General features: G+C 34.8%; 1 protein-coding gene across 1 annotated transcript; it reads left to right on the top strand.

The window, feature by feature from the left end:
* Positions 1 to 205: 205 nt before the first annotated feature.
* Positions 206 to 8440, top strand: LOC123530783 (snRNA-activating protein complex subunit 1-like). Its single transcript, XM_053523974.1, has 7 exons — positions 206 to 310; positions 1560 to 1688; positions 3063 to 3167; positions 3917 to 4038; positions 6053 to 6095; positions 7073 to 7117; positions 8290 to 8440. The coding sequence occupies exons 1-7, from the start codon at positions 206 to 208 to the stop codon at positions 8419 to 8421; spliced, it is 681 nt and encodes a 226-aa protein (XP_053379949.1). The 3' UTR covers positions 8422 to 8440.
* The last annotated feature ends 2328 nt before the right edge of the window (positions 8441 to 10768 follow it).

Below are 10768 nucleotides of genomic sequence, written 5' to 3'. Positions count from 1 at the left end.
GAAAGAAATTTCGAATGTTCACAATAATTGAAGAAATAAACTGATCTGACCATTATAAAGTTTCTGCCAACAGGTTAAAACATCAAGGAGCTTTAGCAACAAGGCAAGAACAAAATTAAACGGCAATGGCAGTTGTCCGAGTTAGATTCTGAGGGGTTGAAATGGTCTTATAGACATATTTGTTGTGTTGCATACTGTACTTTCTATGAAAACAATTTATTACAAATCCAATGGAAAGAAAGGCCTCAAACTTCACTGCGAGGATGCCAAACACCAGAAAAACACTCAAGTTGTGAAAACGGGGAATGAGGTGAGATGATTTTACATTATCTGTTTATAAATGCTTAATCTATATGGAAGAGGTTCTTACAAGCATCCATAACAAGTATGCCTCAAATTCAAATAAAAAAATGGGTATTCAACATACCAAAAAGACTGAAACACAGTCATTAACAGTGTTTTACCTAAACTTTATACTTATTACTGTATTCTTCAGTTAATTCAGGCAATTTTGGCATGGATGTGACCCCCATCCTCTTTCTTGCTTTTGTCTTCTCCTTACTTTACCGGCTGTATAGACTGTAGCTTGCTGGGACTGCTCTGTTAATACTGAGTAAATATTAGTTTAACTTGTCCTTAACTTACGAGTCCAGCAGCAAAGTGTCAGTTTAAACCAATGAAGCCAGTTTGTGCGGGGAACCCATGCCCAATTTTTTTAGAAAAAAAAATATATATGGTCGTTGATGAATTTGGGACTATGTCTTTTGTGGCGGCATTGTATATTATGTTGTATATCATTAAATAATTGGTCCATTCGTTTACTTTCAGGTTTTGCCATGTTCTTCTAAAGTTACCAAGAACACTGAATCTATGCAAGACAGGGTGGCTAAACAACACGCCATAACCATAGCTTTCCTAAGTGGACACTGCCATTTCCATTAGCCCCATGCAGAGCTGCTGGACTTCACATAACAGTTAGATGAGGATAAACCTGCTCTTGACAAGACCACTATTATGTAAACACACATAGCATTGCCAAAAGAAAAAATTTAAAGGACAGATCTTATCACTGAATACTAGTGCGGCAACAAACAATAACAATGATAAGATTTTGGATGTAATCACATTGTATATTGTGAAATTATAAATGTGGAAATAATAAAATTACAAATTAATTTTTGAAGAATAAGGTCTTGAATTTATGTTTGCAGAAGTCTCCAAAACTGAAATATAGAGGACTCTACTTACCAGGAAAAGCTTTGTACGGTACTTTGTAATTGCATTATTTCAGGAGCTTCTTGGGGCCTCTGCCCCCCTGGACCCACTGGGAGTCTCATCAGCCCCCTCACCCCCAGATATTTTTCTCAGTATTTTCACTTTTTCCAATTTTCACCCATGTTGTTAATGGTCACGAGGGTCAAGGTCACTGACAGGTCAAGGAAATTGTTTCTTGAAACAGGAAGTCTTTAAAAAAAAACATGTATATGTGGAGCTTTTAGTCTCTTGTTCAGCAAGTGGATCTGCCTATTTATTCATTTTATATATGAAATATGTTTCAGGTTGTAGAGCAATGCTTCCACATTGCCACACAATTCTGGTTACCACCGTCATCGTTCCTTGTGCGGGCCGGAGCACTTTATCTCCTCTATGGACTGTATCATTATCAGCTGGTTCTGCCAAAAGTAAAGGTTAGTAAATATTTTCATTAAATATGTTTCAGATCTTGTCTTCAGTTAACTGTTTTATGAAAAAAAAATGTTATAATCATTGATTCCAAGATTTCTTGCATGTTTATGCTTCTTAAGTCTGCATAGTGCTATAACTTTGGCTGTTGCACCTTTATAAGACATATATAAGAAATACTAGACTCCAAATGCATGTAGGCTGTGACTAAAAACAGAGCTGGTGTACCTGTAATTTATTACAGACTTCGGTATATAATGGTCTGTTTTACAGGATTAACTAAACTTGAACAAAAATATCTTAAATGTATTTATTTTGTAACCATCTTGATACTAACCCTAACCTTTAGTCAGTATATTATGCACATTATACAATAAATGCATGCGGACATGCAAAAAATTGCGTAATTTTGCCATGCGCTTTTATTGATAATAATTTTGGGCTGCACCAGCTCTGTAATGAGAAACGATTCGATACATGTAACTGGTTGCATTATTTTGTTCGATTTGCTAAATTTGATCAGTTGTTAATTCTGTTAAAATACAGTCGAAACTCAGTATCTCAAACTCGCTTACCTCAAAATTCCACTTAAGTCGAAGAAAGTTTCAAGTCCCGTCAAATTTCCTTCTTTATGCATGTAATTCAACTTCAGTTACGTCAAAATTTGACTTACCGAGATGTGTCAAAATGGATTTTCAGTCCCGTCAATAACATTCAAGTTCATTGTGAACTTGGTAAGTCGAAGTGAGAAAAATATTGCCTAACCAGAAAGCCGTGATGCCGACATATCAAAGGTGCGGTGATTATCAAAGTGAAATGATGTCATACTTGTTTGCATGTGCCATAATGAATTGTTTGATATAAACAGTAGACTTCTTTAATCAGCAGTCATTTGTTTTTGAGACGTTATGAAAATTGCTTTTAATTTAAATTAATGAAGTTATTAGTTTGAACAGATTGTTTAGGACTATATATTTTATCTAGTTAGGAAATGATCTTTGTCACAGCTCTAGAGAAAAATATTTAGAGTACCTTATGACCAATAATTTGGTGAAAGTATAGCTTAAATTGCATTAAATGTTGTCTTTCTTCCTAACTGAGTTAAAAATGGTGTTAACTGTTAAAGATTGATAGTTTTACACAAAAGCAGTGACATATTACCATCTTATTTCCTGAAAGAAATTTGCTTTTTTGTTTATTTTAGGAAAATCTAATTTTCTGCAGGTCCAAGTTATGAAGGACGAAAGCTCTGTTCATGTAAATGAAGAGAAGTCAACATATTTAAGGATGATTAAAAAACCCATTTCCATAATCAAATGTGAAAAAGACCATTTTCATTTGAAGTTTATAGTTTTTCACTTGTCACTATTTGTTTTCAGGTCAGTCTTAAACAGAGAGGAAGTGACGACAACAAAATCATTCCAGACAGTATGAAAGAAGAAACCAGTATGCTGGATGAAATATTCTCTAGCTCCTCTTTAAACGTATGTTTCTGTAAAGTTTTGTAGATTTATGGCCCTTTCCTGTCAGTAATAAGATTAAGACAATCTTTTCAATCACGGTCTTAAAGAGAGCTGTTGTATAGCTACTAAACGTTATACACTTTACATTCAAGACCAAGAAACTGTTGTTTAGTTGAATCACATTATGTTGCTTTTGAACATGTTATGATACACAGTACAAATATATAGTAACGAGAAAAAAAAGCTACAAGATATTTGAATTTCAACAATCACTGTGGGGAATCATATGATCAAAATAAAAGTAAAAGTTATATTTTGAAGAACATGAATAAATTTCCTATCAGAGTAAGATATGAAATTTAAACATAGCCTAACAAATGACTAATGTAAGCTGTTAAATTATTATGTAGTTGACAATAATGATAGATATCCTGTAATTACAAACACTAAGGAAAATAAGAAGTCTCAGTTTCTTGAAGTGTTCCAGGTAATCAGAAAGTGACTGTGATTGAAATATATGTAGTTTTAGGATACATCTATGTTGTTGTATGGTAGGCAATATTTTAGATTTACAGCAAAAGTTACTTCAATGTTATTCAACATTATTCATAAATATATTTTGGTTTAGAGACTTGTTTTGGTCATGTGATTCCCCGCAGTGAACAATACTATTCATTTCTGAAGAACTTTCTTTAAAATCAGAGATCACAACAAGGAGTAGTGACCTTCTATTTCTGAAGATTTGTGAAGACATGTCATGTATTTTGCAGCAACTTTCATTGGTACATGATCAGTACCAGAAGATGAAGTTGGCCATTCATGGGGAGGATGCTGCTGAGCCAGATACCTCACTCAATATTGTACACTCTGACCTTATTACTGGTATCTATAAGTAAGTTATCATGTTATAAATCTACATTTAGATCATGCCACCTTAGACACAACTTATTATGGCTCCCACACCACTGTGTGGTGGGAGACATATTGATTTACTCCTGTCTGTGTGTCTGTCTGTCTTTCACAAACCTTGTCCGTACTCTAAGTCGAATATTTCTCATCTGAACTTCACCAGACTTGAACAAAATGTGTTTGCCAATAAGTCCTTGGCCAAGTTCGATAACTAGCCAAGTCGGCCAAGGCACTTCAGAATTATGGCCCTAGAATTACCGTTAGGCCACTTACTCCAACACTTAACCGATAAACCGCTTAGTCCGACACTTACTCCAAAACTATCAAAGGTATATTTTCTGTGAGTAAACAGTATATAAAGACAGACTTACTACTCAGATGATTAGGCAGTTGTGGGAGACATGTGCTTTTCTCAAAAGCAGCTCTAGGTTTTATGTTGAATTTCCATAGTTTTTTAAGACTAAAAATTAAATCTCACTTTAGGACCTGGCAAATCGCTACATTAGTTTCAGTTGCAGATGTTCAGAGAAAAATCTCAGTGGTATGGCTTGTGTCTAAATATCTTAATTCAAATGTAGCAACAACTTCCATACAATGGCATTAATCCCAAAATCTTGGGCTACATTAGATTAAGAGATGTTTAAACTTGTGTTTGATACAATTTCTGTACCTAACCTTTGTATGTGTAGTTAAAATTTATTCCATATACTGTATTTGTTGACAAAATACAGTCGAACTTTGTTCACTCAAGCACCACACTTTGCTCAAACTCATCATCAGGTCCCAGTAAAATCCCTGTATAATGTATATAGTTCTGTAGCTCAGGCTGTTGATAACTGGAAAAAAATTTGAAGGTCCTGTCAAGTTTGAGTGAATACAGTTTGATAGCCTGGCTCCCTGGCTGCATGGTTATTTTTTATATAAATACTGCAAGCAAAATTAGAAAATCTTAAGCCTCTAAAATAGCACATTTTATCTGATGGCTGAACCATACGTTCGGAGCCAGGGGCAATAAAAAATGTCGATGTAGAAATAACCTGCTGGAGTTACTTCCCTCTTAATGAATGAACTTGTATATATGTAAATAAGAACAAACATAGGGATGGGAGCCAGTCTAACAGTTTGACTGTATCATAGAAATGGATCTTATGTATGATTAACAAAATGTAACACAAATGGATCTTACATATTTTAACAAAATATAACAGAAATGGATTAGTACAGTAATTCTGTTGTAAACTTCATATTGGTAACTGTGCCTGTAGGAAAAACTTGTATTAAAATAAGAAACTTACATTGCCTTTAACATTTAGCCTGCTTGTGGCAAGTGATTCTGCCTTTGCGACCAGTGCAGACCAAGATCGGCCTGCACGGACGTGCAGGCTGATCATGGTGTGCACTGTTTACTATTCAGTCAGTACATTTTCAGTGAACACCCCTATGGTATTGCCCAGATTGAATAATGGACCAGTCCAATTTAGAAATTTAACAGGTTAAAGGTTAAATTAGGTCGGGTAATTTTTGTGTAAGCTTTATTTAGTGATTTTGAAGAAGACAGATATACATGTAGTTGCGGTATTTAACCCTTATCATGCTGGACATGATTGATTCAGCCTTTGCGACCAGTGTAGATCATGATCATCTGTGCAGTCTGATCATGATCTGCACTGTTCGCCATTCAGTCAATATTTTTTTGGTAAGCACCCCTTTTCACAGTTAATGGTACTGTCCAAATTGAAGGATGGCCAAATTCAATATAGAAATTTAGTAGGGTAGGGTTAAAATTCACAGAACATGATTGTTTGTGTTTTAGGACATGATTCAGATCCATATTCACAAATATTTCAATTCATTAGTGGCATTTTTGTTGTGAAAATTAGTGAAAATATAATCATTATGAATATTACCGAATCTACAGTGTTGAGAATTGTTTTGTCTATTGTTATTAAATGATTTGCCTGAATGGTAAATGTTGACATACGTATTGTCTATTTCAGAACTCTTCAGACCCACAGAGTTAGACAGGCTGGTCTCAAAAATGTAAATAGATTCTGTATGTAGGAACATTTGGATTACAAAATTTAGACTTTTCGGTAAGAACTCTGTATGCTTGATTTTGTTGAGAATGCAACTGATTTTATGAAACCTTGCATAATATACATTTATTAAATGCTTGCCAGTCAGTCAAAACTAAGATCTGATATCACAAAAGAATGTTCATACTTTTTTCTATCAAGTCCAGCAAAATGTTGTTTTAAACTACATGTATCACAAACTATAGAGTTAATATTTATATAAGGAAGTATGTAATGAATTTGGATATTAGACACACAAAAATTCTGCAGAATGACAGTATTGTTTGTTTATTGAAAGGAAATAGTATTAAGTGAGCATCACTGTGTAAAATCCGACTTTAGAATCCCCTGGAAAGTCTGAAATTCCCATTAAACCCTCATTTAGACCGCTTTAGAATAAACAATCCCCTTTGGAAAGTCTGAAATTCCTATTAAGCCCTCGTTTAGACTGCTACAGAATAAACAGTCCCCTTTGTAAAGTCTGAAATTCCTATTAAGCCCTCATTTAGACTGCTACAGAATAAACAATCCCCTTTGGAAAGTCTGAAATTCCTATTAAGCCCTCATTTAGACTGCTTTGGAGTAAAGGATCCCCTTTGGAAAGTCTGAAATTCATATTAAGCCCTCATTTAGACTGCTTTGGAATAAAGGATCCCCCTTTCCCATTAAACTAATTTAGACAGCATTTGGAAAGTCTAAAATTCCACTTAAGCTCTCATGTAGAGCACTGTTCTGCACTGTAGAACAGTATATCATAAAATTCCCCTTAAGCTGTCATACATGTTCACACATGTGAAAAATGTGAATAATTTTGTGGAAAATATCTTTAGGTACCTTGGATGTTTTATTTCCAATTACCTTTCATTTAAGTTCATGTTGAATTTTCTTGAAGAATTGAAACAGATAAACAGATATTATTTCACACTGATTTATTGTTTTCAGAAAGAAAAGAACATAGAGAGTACAGAAGATGAAGAAGAAATTTTGGTATGTGCTTCTCTAATGTAATTTACCTTTATCCTGCAAAATTTCTAAAATGGAACGGTCCATCATTCAATTTGGGCAATACCATTTATTATTCAAAATGGTGTTCACTGAAAATTTCCTAACTGAATAGTGAACAGTTCAGACCATGATCAGCCTGCATGGATGTGCAGGCTGACCATGGTCTGCACTGTTTGCAAAAGCATAATCACTTGCCGCTAGCAGGCTAAAGGTTAATGTTAGATTCCCATTTTCTGTAACAACATTGTTAGTACTTTTTTCTTTTGCATGTAATTTTTATCTCATTTAGATGGTCTGCAAGAGTGATTAATTTTGAATTGTAAACAGTTTATATGTTGTTCTAGGAATAAAAGACAAAATCTTAATGAAATTTCCTGCTTTCTATTTAGATCTCTTTTTTTCCACACTATTTGATTGAAGTTTCGGCCTGATGGCTTAAAGTCAAAATGTATATTTATTGATATATTTGAAGAAAGTCCAGTTGTAGTGATTGTTCTTGAAAATTGCCATTTTGATAAAAGCTATAGGAAAGAATAGAGTAAAATATAGAATCTATTTTGTTTACTATCCCTTCATATAATGAAAGAAACCCTTTTTAGACTAAAATAGTATTGCTTAACCCCGCTATATTTCTAAAATGGACTTGTCTATCATTCTATTGGGGCAGTACCATTTATTATTCAAAGGGGTGTACATTGAAAATTTACTGGCTGAATAGCAAACAGTGTAGACCATGATCAGCCTGCACAGAATCTGATGTGCAGGCTGATGTTGGTCTGCGCTGGCCGCAAAGGCAAAACCACTTGACGACAGCAGGCTAAAGGTTAGACAGTTGGAACAGTCTATAATGCATAGAATCAATATGTTTATAGTAATATAGTTATTTTAACTTACAGAATAATATTTATTTAAAATATTGGTACATGTTCTGATTTTATCTGGAGATATATTTGACAATAGGATATTTTGTCAGACTTGTTTCCAAGACTACATGTGGACAGTTACCACACGGAACTATCATTTTCTTATTTTAAGACCATTGTGTATTTGACCATGTGAATAAAGGCTACCTGTAGATAGAACCACATTTTAACTCTTCCAAATATTTTCTTTATGTACAGGTCGTGAATGTACTAATTCTTGATTAATTATAGACTGCAGAATCTCAGTCAGTGAAAAAGAAGTTGAAACAAAAAGCTTTTGAGCAAAGTACTGGTGGGTACAGAGAACTTCCTGGCAGAGGTGAAAAACGCAAGAGTGAAGGTAGACAGGATATTAGATATTGAGGTTTTATATATATAATACCATCTTCATGTCTGTTTGCCATTTTAATTCTTTTCACAATATCTCACAATATCTAAGTATCTAAAATAGCTTATTTCTGGTAGTAAAATTGATCAGTAGCTGGTTACATTTAATATAATAAGAAGATGCTAGTGTGTGAGGTATAGAATTTTTCACTTGGCTTTATGCTTAATAGATGATGATAATACTTCATTATAATTTGGCACACTAATCTTTTGAAATTTATGCTTCCATATACTGTTTGCCAAACTTAAATTAATCCTTTCATTTGAGTAAGGTTAAGAGTTAAAGGGCCTCAGTGGTCAAGTGGTTAAGGTTGCTGACTTACTGTAAAAGCACTTGCCCGTCGCCACTGAGGCACCTGCCCCTTGCCACTGAGGGTTTGAAACCTCACTAGGGTGTAGAATTCTTTCATGAGAGGAAACCATCCAGCCAACTTCTGGAAGGTCAGTGGGTTTAACCAGGTGCCCACTCTTACTTGAAATACTGTAAACGTAGAAATGGTTTCGCGCTATTTAAGTTAGCGACTTTCGCAGTTGATGTGTATCCACGAAGTTTTGTAGTCGCGAACCAGCCAGCTAACATGAAAAACGTGAAAGTTTGTAGTTTACATTGGTAGCAGCTGCGTAACATCTAACCAATATACCCGATATACAGCATCACAGCATGTGTGTATAATGGCCCAAAAAGAAGTTTTTTCATGTATAACAACTTCTCATAGATTATAAGATGTATAAGTCAGGGCTCTGGAAATTCTCCAGTTTGTCGGTTTTGGAACGATTTTTAGCTCGACTCTACGAAGTATAAGGAGAGCTATCCTACTCGACCCGGTGTCGGCGTCTTTCCACGTCCCCACCTTGGTTAAAGTTTTTTATGCCCCCCGCATCTACTGATGCAGGAGGCATATAGTGATCATCCTGTCTGTCCGTTTGTCTGTCCGTACGAGGTTAACCAAATGGGACCGTTTCGTCTAGCATCAGTACCCCTTACTAGAATGACTTGATACTAATGCAGATGTAACCTGTGAACATTCCTCATCTTCAGACATCACCTGACCTCAGTTTGACCTTGACCTCATTTTGGACTTAGGTTGCTTTATATGGGCCATCTCTTGGTTAACCAAATGGGACCGTTTCGTCCAGCATTATTACCGCTTACAAGAATGAATTGATACTAATACAGATGAAACCTGTGACCATTCCTCATCTTCAAACATCACCTGACCTCAGTTTGACCTTGACCTCATTTTGGACTTGGGTTGCTTTGTATCGACAAGGATGCCACCGGGGGCATCAAGCGTTTATTGAACACAGCTCCTTGTTAACTCTTTTTCTTTTTTCTACTTATCCCTGTTATTACTGAATGGATTCAATTCAGACTTAAAATAGTTGTTCAACATCATCACCCACATCATATGAAGCAAGGTACATAACTCTGGCACAATTTTTTCATGAATCATATCACCCTTTTTACTTAAAATTTCAGGTTAAAGTTTTGATGCACTTTCACTCTATCTCTGTTATTACTGAATGGATCTGATTCAAACTTAAATTAATTGTTCATCATCATCACCCACATCAAATGACACAAGATGCATAACTCTGGCACAACTTTTCATGAGCCCCCTTTTACTTAGAATTTAAGGTTCATTTTGGTGCATTTTCTCTATATCTCAGTTATTATGAAATGCATATTTAATTCAAACTTGAAGTAGTTATTCCACATTGTCACCCACATATGACACAAGGTACATAACTTTTGCACCAATATTTAATGAATTATGCCCCCTTTTTGCTTAGAATATACTTATATAGCTCTCTTGTTTTTAATTGTTTCTTTTTTTCGCAGTAAAAATTGTATAAATTTCAGTCATTCCTAAATGACTTCTTGGAATACAGTCATTATTATTGTATGATGTGCTTTCATTTTTGTCATTTTTCACAATGTGATATTTAGTGCCATATCTAATCCAAAACAAAGAGTGTGCTGTGTAAATCTGAGAAGAGATACCTAAATAAGACAACAGGAAACAGTTTCCATCCAATAACTTAAGAAGTATTTGATCCAGAATCTTTAAACTTGATAACGTCATTGGGCTTATAAAGTAAATGACCCTTAATGTTTTTGGAATCAGTAGGTCAAGGTCACAGGTGCTGTTTTTAACCTTGAAAACTGTTTCTGCTTGTGACTTATAAAGTAGGTGATCTTTATCGTTTTTTGAGTCAAAGGGACAAAGATAAAGGTCACAGGGACTTGACCCTTGAAAACGGTTTCAGCCTAATAACTTTAGAACTGATAATACTCTGCCCAGAACCTTCAAACATGGTA

The sequence above is a fragment of the Mercenaria mercenaria genome, chromosome 14, assembly GCF_021730395.1.
Source record: "Mercenaria mercenaria strain notata chromosome 14, MADL_Memer_1, whole genome shotgun sequence".
Taxonomy (NCBI): Eukaryota; Metazoa; Mollusca; class Bivalvia; order Venerida; family Veneridae; genus Mercenaria; species Mercenaria mercenaria.
The sequence above is the reverse complement of the archived record's forward strand: the minus strand, read 5'-3'. Positions and strand labels throughout refer to the sequence as shown.